The following is a 22,721-nucleotide window of genomic DNA, read 5'->3' as shown; positions in this document are numbered from 1 at the left end:
TGTCGTCTCACCACTTGGGTCGGTGTGTTTGATGACGTCGTCTCACCACTTGGGTCGGTGTGTTTGATGTCGTCTCACCACTTGGGTCGGTGTGTTTGATGTCGTCGTCTCACCACTTGGGTCGGTGTGTTTGATGTCGTCGTCTCACCACTTGGGTCGGTGTGTTTGATGTCGTCTCACCACGTGGGTCGGTGTGTTTGACGCCGTCTCACGCGCCTCTTGTCTCTCCTCTCTCCCCAGGGATCCTGGAGTGGCCCTTCTGGACCAAGCTGGTGGTGGTGGCCATCGGGTTCACGGGAGGCCTGGTGTTCATGTACGTGCAGTGCAAGGTCTACATCCAGCTGTGGCGGAGGCTCAAGGCCTACAACCGGGTCATCTACGTCCAGAACCGACCCGAGACGTGTGAGAAGGTGGCGGTGCCGGAGAAGCCGCCGCTCACGGAGGAGCCCCCCGGTCTGGAGGCGAGCAAGGAGGCGCCGCCCCCCCCCCACCAGGAGACAAACTCCTCCCACCAGGAGACAAACTCCTCCCACCAGGAGACAAACTCCTCCCACCAGTGCACAGAGACAGAGGATTACAGTGTGGAGGTGCTCAACGTCTGACCACGCCCCCCCCCACGCCCCCCCCCCCACGCGCCCCCACGCGCCCCCAATACGCACTGCACACACAGAGACACGATGGATATACCGGCTGACCCGAGTACAGCCCCCCCCACGTCCCTCTGACCCTCACATCCCCACTCCGGTCGGGAACGGTGAACTCTGAACCCCTGAATCCTTACCCCCCCTCCCCCTCCCCCCGGAGGACAAGGCAGTATGAAGGGACGTGTTGGAGAGGAATCCCCCGACCCCTTAACCCTCTGGTCCCGATTCCCCCCCCCCCCCGGAGAGCAGGACCGAGGCGAACGGACTCGCAGAGAGACGCCCCCCGAGCTCTGAATGTTTCTTCCCGTCGCGTGGCGTTAAGGGACGGGGGCGTGGCTTCATGCGCTCGTCCGTCTGTTCCTTTTTCCTTTGGTTTTGTACGTTTTACTTCCTGTGAGTTGGGATTAAATACTGATTGCGCCGCCGCACGCCGGGTCCCGCCCCGCCCGCACTGGTGCATTCTGGGAGTCCGCCGCGCCCGCACCGGTGCATTCTGGGAGTCCGGTGACGGTGGAGTTGGACCTGGATCCCACCTGATCTGACTGCATTTGAAGCACTTTTTATGTATGGGGGGGGGTGTTTGTTTTCCTGTTCTCTCCCCATGTGATGCATCTGTCTCTCGCACGCAGCCCGGCGACCCGTCCGCACCGACCCTCGGACGACAACAATGGAATATGGAGAGGAGTAATGAAGAGAATGTAATCCTGCTGAACGGATTCGTTCCAGTGTCCAGTCGAAACGAGAGAAATGTGAGAGCTGTGATTGGTCGGTCCGTAGGCCCTAATGCAACAATGAGATAATGGAATAATCCAGCCACATGACATTACCCCCCCCCCCCCACCCCTCGCCCCCACACAGACCATGAACTTTTGTGAAGGCTTTGAGAATGTAAACTTTTTTTTTTTAAATAAAAAAAAAAAAAATTACAAAAACATTTCTTTTTTACCAGTCACAGGAAATTGCTAGATAATCTCCACGTCGGATCATGTTTGAGACATTTGGACGTAAACACAACGCCGGGCCTGTTTTTCTATCGTGCGAATGACACGATACTGAACAGTATGATGATATTCCATGTGCAGTTTTTAATGTCTGTTCATTTGTTTTGCTTAATCATGGGATATGCCTCGAGAAATCCACAGCTGCCTCTTTATGGTCTGCAGTCTCATTGGTCCCGTCAGCCAGCGCGCTCTGGTCAGATAGTGACGGATGCTCGTATTACATCACCGTGCTCGAACACACGCTACACGCTACATTACATCACCGTGCTCGAGCACACGCTACACGCTACATTACATCACCGTGCTCGAGCACACGCTACACGCTACATTACATCACCGTGCTCGAGCACACGCCGGCTACACCTCCCCTCCAACCGTTGTTTGATTTCAATCTTTTTACTTGCATAATAATGGGGTTACATCTCTGGCACGGTGGGGGTTTCATTCGACACGTTTAAAAAAAAATTTCAGCTCAGAATTCTTCTTCAGGCCAAACTAAAGCAACACAAGGCTGACGTCACGTCACCTGTGTGTCATTTCAGCAAAAATAAACACCAGTTTGAATGTAGTTAGAATCCCCACCACCTGTCAAATTCACACTAGTGGAGACAAATAATCATTGTAATCTCTTTTTAACTTTTGCCGCAAAGTCGATGCAATGATATACGCTCACAGCCGCGTTGCGTTTGCAGCCGGAACTCCCTCTGCGCCACGAGGGCACAGCCGTATGGCAGGTGCAACGGGAGAGTTGACCAGCATCGCCCCCTGCTGGCCAAGCGACTAGGCTGCAGTCTGAGGTCGTGGGGCTGTGGATTTCTCAGGGCGATGTGTGTGTGCGTGCGTGCGTGCGTGCGCGTGTGTGTGTGTGTGTGTGTGTGTGTGTGTGTGTGTGTACGTGTGTGTGTGTGTGTGTGTGTGTGTGTGTGTGTGTGCGTGTGTGTGTACGTGGGAGAGCACAGCAACGCCAGGCTCATGTTGAGCATAACAGCCATTCCAGTAAACACACTTTTTTTTATTTTTAATCTTTGATACCAGTGTAGTGTATGTAAATGGTCAATTACCGAGTGGCGGCGATACATTGAATTCATCTTATTTGTTTTCTCTATATTGCATTCGGTATTTCCATAAATTCCTCGCGGTGACTCTGGATTTAGAGTTTTAATATAATGTCACCTCCTCTGGGAATCATTGTGTGTCGGGTTAGGGTCATTGTGTGTCGGGTTAGGGTCATTGTGTCGGGAATCCACCTGATGAAGGAGTGGCTCTTCCCAAAGGTCACGACCCACGAGGCTCTGATTACAGAGAGAAGAAGAGCAGTGACCCTGCTGTTGTTCTGTTCTGTAGTCGGTCACTGTTTCATGTCCTTCCTGTTGTTCTGTTCTGTGGTCGTTCACTGTTTCATGTCCTTCCTCTGGACATATATGATTGTTTCTTCATTTTGTGTCGTATTTATTTATAAAAAGGAAAATGGAAAATACACTTTGTTCATTAACTTACGATAGTAGTTTTATGCAACCTACACATTTCTTCCCAGGAATAAATCGCCGTAATCCCCAGAAAAAAAGCACACATTTTGAGTCACTTTATTATTGCACTTTGTTTTGTCTCTGAGACGATGGTTTTACACGAGGCTATCTGTCGTTAGTGCGAGCGTCCGTCGTTAGCGTGAGCATCTGTCGTTAGCGCGAGCGTCTGTCGTTAGCGTGAGCGTCTGTCGTTAGCGTGAACGTCTGTCGTTAGCGCGAGCGTCTGTCGTTAGCGTGAGCGTCTGTCATTAGCGTGAGATTCTGTCGTTAGCGCGAGCGTCTGTCGTTAGCGTGAGCATCTGTCATTAGCGTGAACGTCTGTCGTTAGCGCGAGCGTCTGTCGTTAGCGTGAACGTCTGTCATTAGCGTGAGCGTCTGTCGTTAGCGTGAGCGTCTATCGTTAGCGTGAGCGTCTGTCGTTAGCGCGAGCGTCTGTCGTTAGCGTGAACGTCTGTCATTAGCGTGAGCGTCTGTCGTTAGCGTGAGCGTCTATCGTTAGCGTGAGCGTCTGTCGTTAGCGTGAGCGTCTGTCGTTAGCGTGAGCATCCGTCGTTAGCGTGAGCGTCTGTCATTAGCGTGAACGTCTGTCGTTAGCGCGAGCGTCTGTCGTTAGCGTGAGCATCTGTCGTTAGCGCGAGCGTCTGTCATTAGCGTGAACGTCTGTCATTAGCGTGAGCGTCTGTCATTAGCGTGAACGTCTGTCGTTAGCGTGAACGTCTGTCATTAGCGTGAACGTCTGTCATTAGCGTGAACGTCTGTCGTTAGCGTGAACGTCTGTCATTAGCGTGAACGTCTGTCGTTAGCGTGAGCGTCTGTCGTTAGCGTGAGCATCCGTCGTTAGCGTGAGCGTCTGTCGTTAGCGTGAGCGTCTGTCGTTAGCGTGAGCATCTGTCGTTAGCGCGAGCGTCTGTCGTTAGCGTGAGCGTCTGTTAGCGTGAGCATCTGTCGTTAGCGCGAGCGTCTGTCGTTAGCGTGAGCGTCCGTCGTTAGCGTGAGCGTCCGTCGTTAGCGTGAGCGACTGTCGTTAGCGTGAGCGTCTGTCGTTAGCGTGAGCGTCTGTCGTTAGCGCGAGCGTCTGTCGTTAGCGCGAGCGTCTGTCGTTAGCGTGAGCGTCTGTCGTTAGCGTGAGCGTCTGTTAGCGTGAGCGTCTGTCGTTAGCGCGAGCGTCTGTCATTAGCGTGAGCGTCCGTCGTTAGCGTGAGCGTCCGTCGTTAGCGTGAGCGACTGTCGTTAGCGTGAGCGTCTGTCGTTAGCGTGAGCGTCTGTCGTTAGCGCGAGCGTCTGTCGTTAGCGTGAGCGTCTGTTAGCGTGAGATTCTGTCGTTAGCGTGAGCGTCTGTCGTTAGCGTGAGCGTCTGTCGTTAGCGTGAGCGTCTGTTAGCGTGAGCGTCTGTCGTTAGCGTGAGCGTCCGTCGTTAGCGTGAGCGTCCATCGTTAGCGTGAGCGACTGTCGTTAGCGTGAGCGTCTGTCGTTAGCGTGAGCGTCTGTCGTTAGCGTGAGATTCTGTCATTAGCGTGAGCGTCTGTCGTTAGCGTGAGCGTCTGTCGTTAGCGTGAGCGTCTGTCGTTAGCGCGAGCGTCTGTCGTTAGCGTGAGCGTCTGTCGTTAGCGTGAGCGTCTGTCGTTAGCGTGAGCGTCTGTTAGCGTGAGCGTATGTCGTTAGCGTGAGCGTCCGTCGTTAGCGTGAGCGTCCGTCGTTAGCATGAGCGACTGTCGTTAGCGTGAGCGTCTGTCGTTAGCGTGAGCGTCTGTCGTTAGCGTGAGCGTCTGTTAGCGTGAGATTCTGTCGTTAGCGTGAGCGTCTGTCGTTAGCGTGAGCGTCTGTCGTTAGCGTGAGCGTCTGTCGTTAGCGTGAGCGTCTGTCGTTAGCGCGAGCGTCTGTCGTTAGCGTGAGCATCTGTCGTTAGCGTGAGCATCTGTCGTTAGCGTGAGCGTCTGTCGTTAGCGTGAGCATCTGTCGTTAGCGTGAGCATCTGTTAGCGTGAGCGTCTGTCGTTAGCGCGAGCGTCTGTCGTTAGCGTGAGCGTCTGTCGTTAGCGTGAGCATCTGTCGTTAGCGTGAGCATCTGTTAGCGTGAGCGTCTGTCGTTAGCGCGAGCGTCTGTCGTTAGCGTGAGCATCTGTTAGCGTGAGCGTCTGTCGTTAGCGTGAGCGTCTGTCGTTAGCGCGAGCGTCTGTCGTTAGCGTGAGCGTCTGTCGTTAGCGTGAGCGTCTGTCGTTAGCGTGAGCGTCCGTCGTTAGCGTGAGCGTCTGTCGTTAGCGTAGGCGTCTGTCCTTCCCGCTCTTTTTGTGGTTATATTGTAGCCACTATATTACGTTTTTTTATAATCTAATTGCTCGTTTCATCACTCGCATTTGACATATGTATGAGAATGGTATCTATTACTTTTCCCGAGATGGTAGATTAAAGATGGGGGCTGAAGGTTTTTTCCACTTTTGATTTTGTATTCACCGGAGCTGGCTCCATTTAACCCTTTCACTGCCACACTACCAAAACGGTTAACCCTTTCACTGCGACAATACACAGAAGCGTAACCCTTTCACTGCGAAAATTCACAGAAGGTTAACCCTTTCACTGCCACACAACAGCCGGTTAGTTGTGTGATAGTAAACGGTCAACCTTCTGTTGTGTGGCAGTGAAAGGGTTAATTGCCCCCCCCCCCCCCCCCCCCCCCCCCCCCCCTGAACGGGGGGGGAGGCCCCAAGACCATTCCTGTGCTGTGATGGTTTAGGGGCGCAGGGAACCCCTTGATTGGTACTACTCTGGTCTCTGGCTTTAGGGAGGGAGAGTAGCGTATCGAAGGACCGAAGAACAAAACCTCCCGTCTGCACTTTGTGAGGCACTAACACCTGGTCGGTATTGTTAACACATAATATAGTGATATAGTCCAGAAACAGTGTATTGCAGGGGTGGCCAACCCGCGGCTCGCGAGCCGCATGCGGCTCTTTGCCCGTCAATGTGCGGCTCTTCCATCCATAAAAAAAATAAAAAAAAAAAAAAAAAAAAAAAAATGTTTTTACTTTTTTTTTTTTTTTACCTTTTTTTTTTTTTTGTCACTCATTTCATAAGGACGTAGAATAAACATTTACAATTTTTTTAAATGGTCCATTTGCATGTTCTTGGTATCTGAATCTAGGGACATATATGGATCAGTGTCAGAAATAGTGTGTCTGTTACTAGGCTTGAGTAAATTGTAATGAACCAAAGGAGAATATCAATTCTATTTAAAAAAAAAATAATCTTTGACTGTAAATAACACCATGCTAAAATTGACCAGACCTGAAAAATCTAAGCAAATGAATAAAGGGAAGATGATTAAACAGAAGGTTTTGTAGATACAGTACTGAATTCTGCCATCTTTTTTATAATGTAAATTTCTCCACCATTCTTCATCATATTGCAACACCGTTTTTTGCAAGACGTTCACAGAAAGGTAGAGAAACTAACTGCGTTCTGTTTTATGGCAATAACGTTCAGGTTTGTGGGAGATAATCCCAAAAAATAAGAGAAATTAAAAAGTAAATCCAGAAGTCAGATGATTGACAGGGGCTGGTGTGAGCTGGGTAGGGTAGTTTTTCGAAATTTGAAAGCCCTGAGTCTCTTCCTTCAAAAGACTACACTCACTTTTGGCTGTGCCACTTCCTCCTGTCAATATGCGCCGGTTTCCGACTCAATGCCCTGAGATTTCTATAATCTTATATTTCACTAATAACAGTTAAAATAATTGGTAAACAAACATAATGCTGAAAATATACACTTTTACTGTATATCTCGGGCTTAAGAGGTTAACCCTGTGAGGCCCAAATTAAAAAGAAATTAGCAACTTCAGAGGCCAGAGGGTGGGACATATAAACACATTTACTATCAAATAGCATTGTGAGGCTGAACAACAGGACCAATTGACTATACATGTGCTTAAAGGGGAACTATCTTATAAATGGCTTTTTTCAGTGTTTACCATTGTTTCTTAGCTATGTGGACTTATATTAATAGGATATATGTCTCTAATTCTCATATTGGCGAATTCTTCCAAATCTCCTCTCACAATATTCACCCTCACTGAACTGAGTCATCTGAAAATGTGCATATCTGTGATGTCAGAGATTTCTCAGCTGCATAATAATGTGGCAGTTGATGTGGCAGTTGGCACCAGGCCACACAGTGGTTGGAGCCCAGCCTCAAAACGGCTTAAGATCTTGAGGTAGAAAAATGCGGTTTTTAGTACTTGATTAGAAATACAAAACAATGCATTTTTTTTGAAAAAAAACCTAGGTGTTCCATAGACTCACAGGAATTGTGTAAAAGTGCCCAAATAGTGAAAGAAATAGTAAAATAGTTCCCCTTTAACATTTTTTAAATAAACATAATTTTTTTAAATGGCTAAAAGTGATTTTGTAATTTTGCAACCGTGGGTCTCACAGGGTACTTTTAACCCTGTGAGGCCCAAATAAAAAAGACATTAGCAACTTCAGAGGCCAGAGGGTGAGACCTATAAACACATGAAGGGTGCCGTGACTGAAAAAAAAGGTTGAGAAACGCTGGTATATGGTGTGGCTCTTTGTGGTATCACAGTCATTTTTTTGTGGCTCTTAGTCTCTGACTGGTTGGCCACCCCTGGTGTATTGTATTGGCTATCCTTAAAAAAATTGCATTCTGCAAGAAAACACAAAAACAACACTTTCTCAAAAATGTGCATTTTTCAGACGGGAGGCTTTTTGTTCTTCATTGTCATGTGAATGGACCTGTCTTAGGGTTATGGTTATGGTTAGGGTTGATGTCTTAGGGTTATGGTTATGGTTAGGGTTGATGTCTTAGGGTTATGGTTATGGTTAGGGTTGATGTATTAGGGTTATGGTTAGGGTTGATGTCTTAGGGTTATGGTTATGGTTAGGGTTGATGTATTAGGGTTATGGTTAGGGTTGATGTCTTAGGGTTATGGTTATGGTTAGGGTTGATGTCTTAGGCCACGGAAATAACACATTATGGTTTTAATTTCCCCTTCAAATTCCTCTCGTCAAACCAAGCTTCTTCATGTCTGGGAAAAGTGTGACTTGCATAAAACGACCATTCTTTACTACTGACTGGACACATGAACGACTGTGTTGCCCCGTCTAATGAGACCATTCCACATGTTTTGTCTGTGAATTTACTTTGGAATAGTAACTGTAAAGAATTTGGTAAAAATTTAAAAAAAGTACTTGTGTTTTTCAAAATAAATATTGATGTGTTCTTTTTGATTTGTTAAATTTCCCATGTTTGAAGAAAGTATGTAGAATTAAAAACCAACCAAATAAAAATTAAGTAAACTTTTAAAACCATACTTAAGGGGACTTATTTGTTGTTGTTGTACCTTTTTGTGATGGATACGTTGCCCTAATGTTAAGTGATGATGATGATAATAAACTAAATGATATGCAAAAACAATACATCAAAAATCACTTTCTATGAAGGCCTATCGTCTATAATAATAATAATAATAAATCAAATTTATATAGCGCCTTTCATAGAACCCAAGGTCGCTTTACAATCAGGACAAAAAATAGGGCAAGGAAAGTAGGGGGGGGAGGGGGAAGAGGGGATGAGGGAAAGTAGGGGATAATGGACCTAATAGACCTATAGTTTCATAAGCCCCCCTTTGGACCTTAACTAGGCACCAGTGTTAATTTTGTCAGCTATTTCTTATTTTAGTTTTAGTCTTAGTCATGTGTCAAATGCTCTTTTACGTTTGCATCCTATTTAGTCACCATCTATTTTTTCGTTTAGTCAGTTCGTCAATTACAGGTCTGAGCATTTTAGTCTTAGTTTAGTCTTGATTTAGTATTTTTTTTGTTTAGTCTCGCCACTCAGTTACAGCCTCATAAGTTGGTGTGAGCTTTTTCTGAACAAAAAAAGCTAACGTTAGTGCTAGCTGGTTAGACTTATGTAAGCTATTTAATGTGTTCTATTGTGGTGGATCAACATAATGTAGCGATCCGTCATGCAGTAATGTAGGGAGGAAAGAGGAGAGTTTCCTTTTCTGTATGGTGCTTTATTTCCAGCTCAATATGGGGTTTTACAGGTTGATACTTCCCTTCTCATACACAGCTACCTGCGAATACGCTTCACAACAACAACAACAACAACGTAACATTCGGTCCGTCCTCCCATATCTCCCGGGGGGAAACAACACCCCCGGCATAACAGTGGTGCCCCCCTACCCACGGAACCATGTGTTGGGTATAAGGGTTCCACACGGACAAGTAACAACAGTTTGTTACTTTCCTGTCGGCAAACAAGCTCCTGTTAGCTAGCAAGTAAACAGTCTTGACGTTGAAGTGGAATAAAGCAAGATTTTATTTTGCAAACTACATTTTGTGTTGTCGTGTTTAGTCAACGACATTGCATGAATAATTTCGTCACGTTAGTGTCACATGATCTCCATTAATGTGACGCCTCGTCTTCGTCGGGGGAAATCGGGACAGCGGTTGATTTGGTGATGGAGAGAGTGGAATCGCTGAATTCAATAGCCACGACTATCAGAAACTTCCAGACAGGCTGAGAGATTACTATACTTCTGGAGGGGGCCTTGCTCAGCTAACAATAGCAGATGGCCAGAATACAATCTGTGAGTTGCGGTACCGAGAGAGATGCCTCAACATACGTATCGTGGGCGTCCCGGAGGGATCCGAAGGGAACTGTCTCGTGGATTCCATGCCCGGCTTGCTACAGAAGATGTGGGCCTCGAAATTCTGACCAGCCATCCACTGTGCAAAACGGCCTACAGAGATAGAACCAGGATAACCAAGACCCATTATTGCGAGTAAACACACGAAGGAGCTGATTATACGCGCAGCCCGCTCCAAGAGGGGACATTTACACCTTGGTGAACATAAGGTATAGCCATTTGCGAGGACTTCACACCCGATGTTTTTTTCAAAAAGAAAAATAAAGAAATTTAAATATCTGTTAGTGTATATGTGTATTTTGTTGTCTGTTTTGTTTAGTTATGTATTGTATCGTATGTTAAGGACCCCCTCGAAAACGAGCTGGCATATCTCAAGGGGTTTATCCTTCTAATAAATGTCTAATTTCAAATGTTCTTGCACAGAGAGGGGAATATCGAGAGGTCATGCCACTGCTATGAGAGCTGCGTCTGCGACCAACTTTGCTTTTTCCGGCCAGACTGTCTGTGAAAATGAAGGGAGACGAGCGTCGACAAGTATGGCCGCTAATCAAGGCAGAGGAATATGTGAAGAAAGAGGTGGTTGAGCCGGGAAATGGCATAGAGTGACTATTGCTCGAGGTCTTTCAAGCTAGTGTAACATATGCTTACATTTTCACTCTGTAACAAGCTGGACTCATGCTCGTTTGGCTAGCTAACGTGTGCTCACTCAAGCTAGCTGGACAGATATGTACTATCGTGACAAACTAGGCTTGCCTAGGTTTGTCTGATCAAGCTAGCTGGACAATTGCTGAATGCTACACGTGTTCGTTCATTCAAGTTAACTGGACAAGTGCGTGATTTGTCACAACTGGTATGTGGAATGACACTGTGTGCTATAGTGGCAGGCTAAGCTGGCCTTGTGTTTGTTTAAACATATATATATATATAAACTAAAAAGAGAGAACCTTCAAGGGAAAGAAGGGACCGCACACTCCACAGGACTGGTTTTAGCTTTTTTATTGTTGCACAACGCGTTTCGCTATCGCTTCCTCAGGTGCTGACGGAGGGACTGAGAGACCCATGTTACTGACCAGACACTCTATATCAGTGATGGCTGTTTACTGCAGAGCGGAGGGACTGAGAGACCCATGTTACTGACCAGACACTATATCAGTGATGGCTGTTTACTGCAGAGCGGAGGGACTGGGAGACCCATGTTACTGACCAGACACTCTATATCAGTGATGACTGTTTACTGCAGAGCAGGGGGGACTGAGAGACCCATGTTACTGACCAGACACTCTATATCAGTGATGGCTGTTTACTGCAGAGTGGAGGGACTGAGAGACCCATGTTACTGACCAGACACTCTGTATCAGTGATGACTGTTTACTGCAGAGTGGAGGGACTGAGAGACCCATGTTACTGACCAGACACTCTGTATCAGTGATGGCTGTTTACTGCAGAGTGGAGGGACTGAGAGACCCATGTTACTGACCAGACACTATATCAATGATGGCTGTTTACTGCAGAGTGGAGGGACTGAGAGACCCATGTTACTGACCAGACACTCTATATCAGTGATGGCTGTTTACTGCAGAGTGGAGGGACTGGGAGACCCATGTTACTGACCAGACACTCTGTATCAGTGATGACTGTTTACTGCAGAGTGGAGGGACTGGGAGACCCATGTTACTGACCAGACATTCTATATCAGTGATGGCTGTTTACTGCAGAGTGGAGGGACTGAGAGACCCATGTTACTGACCAGACACTCTATATCAGTGATGACTGTTTACTGCAGAGTGGAGGGACTGGGAGACCCATGTTACTGACCAGACACTCTATATCAGTGATGACTGTTTACTGCAGAGTGGAGGGACTGGGAGACCCATGTTACTGACCAGACACTATATCAGTGATGACTGTTTACTGCAGAGTGGAGGGACTGAGAGACCCATGTTACTGACCAGACACTCTATATCAGTGATGACTGTTTACTGCAGAGCAGGAGGGACTGGGAGACCCATGTTACTGACCAGACACTATATATCAGTGATGGCTGTTTACTGCAGAGTGGAGGGACTGAGAGACCCATGTTACTGACCAGACACTCTGTATCAGTGATGACTGTTTACTGCAGAGTGGAGGGACTGGGAGACCCATGTTACTGACCAGACACTCTATATCAGTGATGGCTGTTTACTGCAGAGTGGACGGACTGAGAGACCCATGTTACTGACCAGACACTCTATATCAGTGATGACTGTTTACTGCAGAGTGGAGGGACTGAGAGACCCATGTTACTGACCAGACACTCTATATCAGTGATGACTGTTTACTGCAGAGTGGAGGGACTGAGAGACCCATGTTACTGACCAGACACTCTATATCAGTGATGACTGTTTACTGCAGAGTGGAGGGACTGAGAGACCCATGTTACTGACCAGACACTCTATATCAGTGATGACTGTTTACTGCAGAGTGGAGGGACTGGGAGACCCATGTTACTGACCAGACACTCTATATCAGTGATGACTGTTTACTGCAGAGTGGAGGGACTGAGAGACCCATGTTACTGACCAGACACTCTATATCAGTGATGACTGTTTACTGCAGAGTGGAGGGACTGAGAGACCCATGTTACTGACCAGACACTATATCAGTGATGACTGTTTACTGCAGAGTGGAGGGACTGGGAGACCCATGTTACTGACCAGACACTCTATATCAGTGATGACTGTTTACTGCAGAGTGGAGGGACTGAGAGACCCATGTTACTGACCAGACACTCTATATCAGTGATGACTGTTTACTGCAGAGTGGAGGGACTGGGAGACCCATGTTACTGACCAGACACTCTATATCAGTGATGACTGTTTACTGCAGAGTGGAGGGACTGAGAGACCCATGTTACTGACCAGACACTATATCAGTGATGACTGTTTACTGCAGAGTGGAGGGACTGGGAGACCCATGTTACTGACCAGACACTCTATATCAGTGATGGCTGTTTACTGCAGAGTGGAGGGACTGGGAGACCCATGTTACTGACCAGACACTATATATCAGTGATGGCTGTTTACTGCAGAGTGGAGGGACTGAGAGACCCATGTTACTGACCAGACACTCTATATCAATGATGGCTGTTTACTGCAGAGTGGAGGGACTGAGAGACCCATGTTACTGACCAGACACTCTATATCAGTGATGACTGTTTACTGCAGAGTGGAGGGACTGGGAGACCCATGTTACTGACCAGACACTCTATATCAGTGATGACTGTTTACTGCAGAGTGGAGGGACTGGGAGACCCATGTTACTGACCAGACACTCTATATCAGTGATGGCTGTTTACTGCAGAGTGGAGGGACTGGGAGACCCATGTTACTGACCAGACACACTATATCAGTGATGACTGTTTACTGCAGAGTGGAGGGACTGAGAGACCCATGTTACTGACCAGACACTCTATATCAGTGATGGCTGTTTACTGCAGAGTGGAGGGACTGAGAGACCCATGTTACTGACTAGACACTCTGTATCAGTGATGACTGTTTACTGCAGAGTGGAGGGACTGAGAGACCCATGTTACTGACCAGACACTCTATATCAGTGATGGCTGTTTACTGCAGAGTGGAGGGACTGAGAGACCCATGTTACTGACCAGACACTCTATATCAGTGATGACTGTTTACTGCAGAGTGGAGGGACTGAGAGACCCATGTTATTGACCAGACACTCTATATCAGTGATGACTGTTTACTGCAGAGTGGAGAGACTGGGAGACCCATGTTACTGACCAGACACTCTATATCAGTGATGACTGTTTACTGCAGAGTGGAGGGACTGAGAGACCCATGTTACTGACCAGACACTCTATATCAGTGATGGCTGTTTACTGCAGAGTGGAGGGACTGGGAGACCCATGTTACTGACCAGACACTCTGTATCAGTGATGACTGTTTACTGCAGAGTGGAGGGACTGGGAGACCCATGTTACTGACCAGACATTCTATATCAGTGATGGCTGTTTACTGCAGAGTGGAGGGACTGAGAGACCCATGTTACTGACCAGACACTCTATATCAGTGATGACTGTTTACTGCAGAGTGGAGGGACTGGGAGACCCATGTTACTGACCAGACACTCTATATCAGTGATGACTGTTTACTGCAGAGTGGAGGGACTGGGAGACCCATGTTACTGACCAGACACTATATCAGTGATGACTGTTTACTGCAGAGTGGAGGGACTGAGAGACCCATGTTACTGACCAGACACTCTATATCAGTGATGACTGTTTACTGCAGAGCAGGAGGGACTTGGAGACCCATGTTACTGACCAGACACTATATATCAGTGATGGCTGTTTACTGCAGAGTGGAGGGACTGAGAGACCCATGTTACTGACCAGACACTCTGTATCAGTGATGACTGTTTACTGCAGAGTGGAGGGACTGGGAGACCCATGTTACTGACCAGACACTCTATATCAGTGATGGCTGTTTACTGCAGAGTGGACGGACTGAGAGACCCATGTTACTGACCAGACACTCTATATCAGTGATGACTGTTTACTGCAGAGTGGAGGGACTGAGAGACCCATGTTACTGACCAGACACTCTATATCAGTGATGACTGTTTACTGCAGAGTGGAGGGACTGAGAGACCCATGTTACTGACCAGACACTCTATATCAGTGATGACTGTTTACTGCAGAGTGGAGGGACTGGGAGACCCATGTTACTGACCTGACACTCTATATCAGTGATGACTGTTTACTGCAGAGTGGAGGGACTGAGAGACCCATGTTACTGACCAGACACTATATCAGTGATGACTGTTTACTGCAGAGTGGAGGGACTGGGAGACCCATGTTACTGACCAGACACACTATATCAGTGATGGCTGTTTACTGCAGAGTGGAGGGACTGAGAGACCCATGTTACTGACCAGACACTCTATATCAGTGATGACTGTTTACTGCAGAGTGGAGGGACTGGGAGACCCATGTTACTGACCAGACACTCTATATCAGTGATGACTGTTTAGTGCAGAGCAGGAGGGACTGGGAGACCCATGTTACTGACCAGACACTCTATATCAGTGATGACTGTTTACTGCAGAGTGGAGGGACTGGGAGACCCATGTTACTGACCAGACACTATATCAGTGATGACTGTTTACTGCAGAGTGGAGGGACTGGGAGACTCATGTTACTGACCAGACACTCTATATCAGTGATGACTGTTTACTGCAGAGTGGAGGGACTGGGAGACTCATGTTACTGACCAGACACTCTATATCAGTGATGACTGTTTACTGCAGAGTGGAGGGACTGGGAGACCCATGTTACTGACCAGACACTCTATATCAGTGATGACTGTTTACTGCAGAGTGGAGGGACTGAGAGACCCATGTTACTGACCAGACACTCTATATCAGTGATGACTGTTTACTGCAGAGTGGAGGGACTGGGAGACCCATGTGACTGACCAGACACTCTATATCAGTGATGGCTGTTTACTGCAGAGTGGAGGGACTGAGAGACCCATGTTACTGACCAGACACTCTATATCAGTGATGACTGTTTACTGCAGAGTGGAGGGACTGAGAGACCCATGTTACTGACCAGACACTCTATATCAGTGATGACTGTTTACTGCAGAGTGGAGGGACTGAGAGACCCATGTTACTGACCAGACACTCTATATCAGTGATGACTGTTTACTGCAGAGTGGAGGGACTGAGAGACCCATGTTACTGACCAGACACTCTATATCAGTGATGGCTGTTTACTGCAGAGTGGAGGGACTGAGAGACCCATGTTACTGACCAGACACTCTATATCAGTCATAGGTGTCGGAGTGTAGAGCTCATATTTTAACTAGTGCTGTCAGGCGATTAAAAAAATGTATCTAATTAATTACAGGATTTGTAATTAATTAATCTAATTAATCGCATTTTAATCGCATTACCATTTTATGCCTCATATTCTATATTCTATAATCATATTTCAAATGGCATGTGTCCGGATGGCAGAATTCAGTACTGTATCTACAAAACCTTCTGTTTAATCATCTTCCATCTATTAATTTGCTTAGATTTTTCAGGTCTGGTCAATTTGAGCATAGTGTTATTCACAGTCAAAGATAAAAACAAAATGTATTGATATTCTCATTTGGTTCATTACAATTTACTCAAAATAAAATGTTCATTCAATCAATCACCGCGCAGATTGATTGATTGAATGAAAATGTTATTCAATCCAATCCAATCCACTTTTTTTATATAGCATATTTAAAGTGCTGTACAAGTCCACAAACATAGGATAAAACATAAAACATAAAAATGTAATAAAAACACATAATAAAACAGTACAATGTGTCACATAAAAAGGCCAATCTCTCAAAAACGGTTTAAAAAACAAAAGCCAGAGCAAATAAGTGTGTTTTGAGGCGTGATTTAAACACCTGCAGAGTGGGGGCCTGCCTAACATGCAGTGGCAGCTCATTCCAGAGCTTTGGGGCTGCCACTGCAAAAGCACGGTCCCCCCTAAGCTTCAGCCTGGAGTCTGGAACGGCCAAGAGGAGCTGGTCAGAGGACCTGAGGGACCTTAGAGGAACATAGGGTTCCAGCAGGTCCGAGAGGTAACCCGGTGCCAAGCCGTTCAAACATTTAAAAACAAACAGTAAAACCTTAAAATCAATCCTAAAACGCACAGGAAGCCAGTGGAGGGCAGCCAGCACAGGGGAAATGTGCTCCCTCTTTCGCGTTCCCGTCAGCAGACGGGCAGCGGCGTTTTGCACCAACTGCAAACGAGAGAGGGAGGCCTGACTGACGCCCACGTACAGGGCATTACAGTAATCAAGGCGAGAGGTCATAAAAGCATGGATAACCGTTTTAAAAACGGAACGGGATAAAAAAGGTTTGACCTTGGACAGCCTCCTAAGCTGGAAAAAGCTCCTTCCCACCACAGTATTGATCTGCTTGTCCAGCTTTAGGTCACAATCGAATTTCACCCCTAGGTTGGTGACTGTTGGCTTCACAAAAAGCCCAAGAGGTGCTTAGACCTAAAATAGACGTGACCTTCAGCCTCAGACTCTTCTACAGCGAGTGACTTCCTGTTGGTACTCCTGTTGGTAAACTCACAGCACACACATCCACACGCACACACTCACTTTAAATAAACAACACACTGCAGCACCCACTCTACACACTTTAGAACACCTAAACACACTTTATACTTATTGGCAAATAATTTGCACTACAAACCATACCTCAGGACACTTTACTGTAAATTGTACCTAAATTGTACCTCATCCCATGTCTGCTTTGCACTATATAGTATATTGTATATTAGTATATTGCATAGTATATTGTATGGTAACTCAGTTACTTCTACTCTGCATTGAACATTGTACATATGTACATACTGAACACTTGTGTCTACGTACGTGACTTCTATTTTTTACTTTTACTTGCTATACTTATTTTATTTCATACTTATCTTTTGCCCAGCACAGTCTCTGGAGCGTGACAGAAAGAAGCATTTTGTATAAAAGTAGTCTGTACTTCTGTATGACGACTATTAAAGAAACTTGAAACTTGAACTCTCTAAGCGCGGCGCTCCGGCTTGAAGGAGCCGCTGTGGACTTGGACTCCAGACATCTGCACCTCAACTCTCCTCCATGTCGTTTGGCAGCGAGGGCTGCATCGTGGCACTTTAATAACACTACCCCCACGTATCACAATACACCCAACCCTTGATGATGCCTGAAACACCAAGGGTTACACAGCAGTGTGTGCCGTGAGAATCGCAATCTAGGGTTTAGGAGGGCAGCTTGAGTTCGTTTTTGTAATATTTGAACGATGATGACAATTTGGAACAATTGCTATAGCTACGGCCACTGGCTGTCAATCAAAAGGTTTTGTTTTCCCAGACGTCAGTATGGTGATGCTCAGAGCCCAGGCCCGACGGCCCCCCCCCCCGATCTGAAGCGAAACCTCTGTGAAACCCTCCTCCCTCCGCCCGCTCAGAGGAGGTTAAAGGGAGATGGGACTGAAGCAAAGGGACATTGTGGTTCCTCACTTAGCCATGTATATACACTCTTTTTCTGGATTTTTTTTAGTATCACAAACAGTACTGTATTTGCAAATCTGGTATGTCATAAATGTATAGATGTAGCAGTACTGTCTATCTGTATGTCGTGTGTCATATGATGAATTGAAAATGGGGGACCCTGATGTAAACAAGACGAAAGTCTTTCTCTGGTCTGCATCCCATTAACAATTGTATGTATTGAGCTGTACTGTACTGTACCCATTCTGCAATCTGTTAATAAACTTTTCAATCAATCAATCAATCCCTCTGGTGTTGTGATCGTGGTATTCACTGACCTTTGGGAAGTATTTTGACATGTACATGGGTACCTTGGTCGTGTAGTGTATCTTGTAGACCAGGCCCATTGCAAGTTGCTGTACTCTGTCGTCTACTCTAAGCCATCCTAAGTTGGAAAAGTGGGCAGGGGTGAGGTGGGTTCTAGGAGTCAGGTCAAGCAGTAGTCTGACTAGTTTGTTTTGAGATGTTTGTAATTCGTTTTTTAGTGCCTTTGAGGTGCTATGAGTGCTCCTGCCAGAGTCTTCAGGGTATTCTTGTTTACCAAAGAGGAGATCCGGTACAAGAATCGAGTTCGTTGGTTGACTTTTTTTTATTACATTGGATGCCATTTTGTCACAGGAAAGATTAGCCTCTAGGATGGAACCCATGGTTTGGCAATAGAGAAGGGCAGACACAGACAGACCTGGCTGCCCAGAGCGGAGAGGGAGAGGGAGAGAGAGAGAGAGAGAGAGAGAGAGAGAGAGAGAGAGAGAGAGAGAGACAGAGAGAGAGAGAGAGAGAGAGAGAGAGAGTTTCTTTAATAGTTGTCATACAGAAGTACAGAATACTTTTATACAAAATGCTTCTTACTGTTACGCTCCAGAGACTGTGCTAGACAAGATAAGTATGAAATAAAATAGTATAGCATGTAAAATAGAAGTAAAAATAGAGGTCACAGTGTTCAGTATAGACATATGTACAATGTTCGATGCAGAATAGAAGTAACTGAGTTACCATACAATATACAATATACTATGCAATGTACTAATATACAATACTATATATATATAGTGCAAAGCAGAAATGGGATGAGGTACAATTTAGGTACAATTTACAGTAAGGTGTACGAGTTGTAGTGCAAATCCTTTACCAATAAATATGAAGTGTGTTTAGGTGATCTAAAGTGTGGAGAGTGGGTGCTGCAGTGTGTTGTTTGTTTAAAGTGAGTGTGTGCGTGTGGGTGTGTGTGCTGTGTGCATTTGATGGTTGTTGCATAGTGTTTATTGTTTGTTGAGCAGCCTGATGGCCTGGGGATAGAAGCTTCTTCTGAGTCTTTCTGTGCTCGCCTTAAGACTCCGGTATCGCTTGCCTGACCGCAGCAGTTCAAAGAGGCAGTTGTTCGGGTGGCTGGAGTCCTTGATGATTCTCTTAGCCTTACCCCTGCACCGCTTATTGTAAATGTTCTGGAGGGTGGGAAGCCCCCCTACAATTGTGCGTTCGGCTGAACGTGTCACTCTTTGTAGTCTGCTACGGTCTTGTGCAGTGCTATTCCCAAACCAGGAGGTGATGTTGCCAGTCAGGATGCTCTCTATTGTACATGAGTAGAAGTTCTTAAGGATCTTCTGACTGACTTGGAACTTCCTTAGGCGCCTGAGGAAGTAGAGGCGTTGTCGTGCCTTCTTCACAACACTGTCAATGTGTGTGGTCCATGTCAAGTCCTCGGATATGTGGGCTCCGAGGTACTTGAAACTGTTCACTCTCTCAACCGGTGCCCCGTCGATGCTGAGGGGGCTGTAGTCCTTGACCCCCGACCTCCTGAAGTCCACAATCATCTCTTTTGTTTTGCTGACGTTCAGGGATAGGCAGTTCTCCTGACACCACTGTGACAGATTCTCTACCTCTTCCAGGTAGGCCCTCTCGTTGTTGGCAGAGATCAGGCCCACCACTACTGTGTCATCAGCAAATTTGATGATTGTGTTGTTGTTCCGCTGTGCCACGCAGTCATGTGTGTACAGGGAGTAGAGGAGGGGGCTCAGAACACAGCCCTGGGGGGCCCCTATGTTGAGCGTGATGGATGAGGAGGTGCAGTTGCCTGCTCTTACCACCTGGGGTCTGCCCGTCAGGAAGTCCAAGACCCACTGGCAGAGGTCATAGTTCAAGCCCAGGTCCCTGAGCTTGGCTATGAGTTTGGAGGGGACTATGGTATTGAATGCTGAGCTGTAGTCGATGAACAGCATTCTCACATAGTTCCCCTGCCTCTTGTCCAGGTGTGATGCTGCTGTGTGCAGCACATGGGCTATGGCGTCCTCCGTGGACCTGTTGGGGCGATATGCAAATTGCAGGGGGTCCAGGTTGATGGGGAGGGAGGAACAGATGTAGCCCTTCACTAGCTTCTCAAAGCACTTCATGGCTATGGAGGTGAGGGCTACAGGGCGGTAGTCATTGAGGCAAGCGGGCGTAGATTTTTTGGGTACAGGGATGATGGTGGACTTCTTCAGACAGGTGGGGATGACAGCCTGTTCTAAGGACAGGTTAAAGATGTCAGTGAATACCGGGGCCAGTTGGTCGGCAGACTTTTAGGACGCGGCCGGGGATGCCGTCCGGTCCTGCTGCCTTCCTGATATTCACTTTTTTAAAGATCCGTCTCACCTCATGTTCTGTTACCCTGAACACTGAGTCTCCATCAGCAGACCCCCCCCCCCCCCCCCCCATTGCCGTGGCTTGTAGGCTGGTGTTGTTATTCACAGCCTCAAACCTTGCATAGAAGGTATTGAGATCATTTGCTAAGGAGATGTCACTGTTCAGTTTGAGGGAGGTGCCTTTGTAATCTGTCATTGTTCTGAGGCCCTGCCACATGCCTCTAGAGTCAGCCTGTTCAAACTGAAGTTCAACTTTATCCCTGTAACGCCGTTTTGCCTCTATTACTGCTCTCCTGACGTTGTATCTTGCCGTCTTGTGTTCATCCATGTTGCCTGTCACAAGCCCGGTGTTGTAGGCTGAGGTGCGCACTTTCAGAGCCTCACGGACGGATTTATCTACCCAGGTTGTTTCTTCTACCAGAGTACAGACAAAGTCAAGCACCGTTTCAGTGTATTCGTTAATATTGGCTGTGTTATCACGGAATACATTCCAGTCTGTGCATTCAAGTGCAGCCTGGAGTGTCTCCTCTGACGTCAGAGTCCAACGCTTAACCTCTCGCGATACTACCGGCGTTCGCTTAAGACTCTGTTTATATTTTGGCAAAAGAAAGATGGCGGCGTGATCGGACTTACCAAATGGACTAAGAGCCTGTGACTTGTACCCATTCTTAAATTGCGAGTAGCAATGGTCTAATATGTTCTCGCCTCTGATGGGACAGGTCACATGCTGATAGAAATTCGGCAACACCTTTTTAAGACGCGCGCTGTTGAAATCGAGAGAAGGTGACCATGGTTTGGTGATAGAGAAGGGCAGACACGGACAGACCTGGCTGCCCAGAGAGGAGAGGGAGAGAGAGAGAGAGAGAGAGAGAGAGAGAGAGAGAGAGAGAGAGAGAGAGAGAGAGAGAGAGAGAGAGAGAGAGAGAGAGAGAGAGAGAGAAGGTGACCATGGTTTGGCGATAGAGAAGGGCAGACACAGACAGACCTGGCTGCCCAGAGAGGAGAGGGAGGGAGGGAGAGAGAGAGAGAGAGAGAGAGAGAGAGAGAGAGAGAGAGAGAGAGAGAGAGAGAGAAGGTGACCATGGTTTGGCGATAGAGAAGGGGCAGACACAGACAGACCTGGCTGCCCAGAGAGGAGAGGCTGTGCTGTCTTTGTGATGAGGGAGCCATAGAGACAGAACTACACTTCCTAACACAATGTGAACATTACAGAAATATTAGGGAGGAGTTCTTTCCAAGAATTTAAATAATTTCCCCAGAAATTCCAAAGTGTGACAGAAGTGCAGAAATTGTCATTCCTCCTGGGGGAACAGAAATAATGTGCAGTTTTAGCTGCAAAATATGTCAATTCATGTCACAAGAAAAGGGACAACCAGTAGGACACATACTATATACATCTTCCATGTTTAACTCACCGCAACATCTCCTTTATTTACTTTAATTTCTTTGATCTTATATTGTTATGTTGTTTGTTGTTTATGTCATAATTGTGCTTTGGCAACATTTGTGAAATTTCATGCCAATAAAGTATTTTGAATTGAATTGAATTGAATTGAGAGATGAGAGAGAGAGAGAGAGAGAGAGAGAGAGAGAGAGAGAGAGAGAGAGAGAGAGAGAGAGAGAGAGAGAGAGAGACATACAGAGGGGGGAGGGGAGAGAGAGAGAGAGAGAGGGGGGAGAGAGACACAGGGAAATAGAGAGAGAGAGGGGGGGGGGAGAGAGAGAGTGGGGGAGGGAGAGAGATACAGGGAAAGAGAGAGAGAGAGTGGGGAGGGTGAGAGATACAGGGAAAGAGAGAGAGAGAGGGGGGGGGGGGGGGAGAGACACAGGGAAAAAGAGAGAGAGAGGGGGGAGGGAGAGATAGAAAGAGAGAGAGGGGGGGAGAGAGAGAGAGTGGGGAGGGAGAGAGATATGGGGAAAGAGAGAGAGTGGGGGAGGGAGAGAGATACAGGGAAAGAGAGAGAGAGTGGGGAGGGAGAGAGATACAGGGAAAGAGAGAGAGTGGGGAGGGAGAGAGATACAGGGAAAGAGAGAGAGAGTGAAGAGGGAGAGAGATACGGGGAAAGAGAGAGAGTGGGGAGGGAGAGAGACACAGGGAAAGAGAGAGAGAGAAAGGGGGGCGTGTTATTTTTTTTAATTTTATTTTAACCTTTATTTAACCAGGA

The 22,721-nt window shown here is 46.9% G+C and overlaps 2 protein-coding genes across 2 annotated transcripts in view; both read left to right on the top strand.

Annotated features, from left to right (window-relative positions):
- Positions 1-240: 240 nt before the first annotated feature.
- LOC311248434 (E3 ubiquitin-protein ligase MARCHF8-like) lies at positions 241-602 on the top strand (the record flags this gene model as incomplete). The annotated part of the gene is made up of 1 exon (XM_084339313.1): positions 241-602. A coding segment is annotated over one exon (362 nt), but the record flags the coding sequence as incomplete, so codon positions are not given.
- A 716-nt stretch (positions 603-1,318) lies between these two features.
- Positions 1,319-22,721, top strand: part of slc25a16 (solute carrier family 25 member 16) — a gene marked incomplete at both ends in the record, with an annotated part of 54,686 nt that continues 33,283 nt past the window's right edge. Inside the window, one exon of the mRNA XM_084339312.1 lies at positions 1,319-1,393. Coding sequence (XP_084195438.1) covers positions 1,319-1,393 — 75 coding nt within the window. The remainder of the gene's footprint in view (positions 1,394-22,721) is intronic.

Source organism: Notolepis coatsorum (genome assembly GCF_963971535.1).
Source record: "Notolepis coatsorum genome assembly, contig: SCAFFOLD_767, whole genome shotgun sequence".
Taxonomy (NCBI): domain Eukaryota; kingdom Metazoa; phylum Chordata; class Actinopteri; order Aulopiformes; family Paralepididae; genus Notolepis; species Notolepis coatsorum.
The sequence above is the reverse complement of the archived record's forward strand: the minus strand, read 5'-3'. Positions and strand labels throughout refer to the sequence as shown.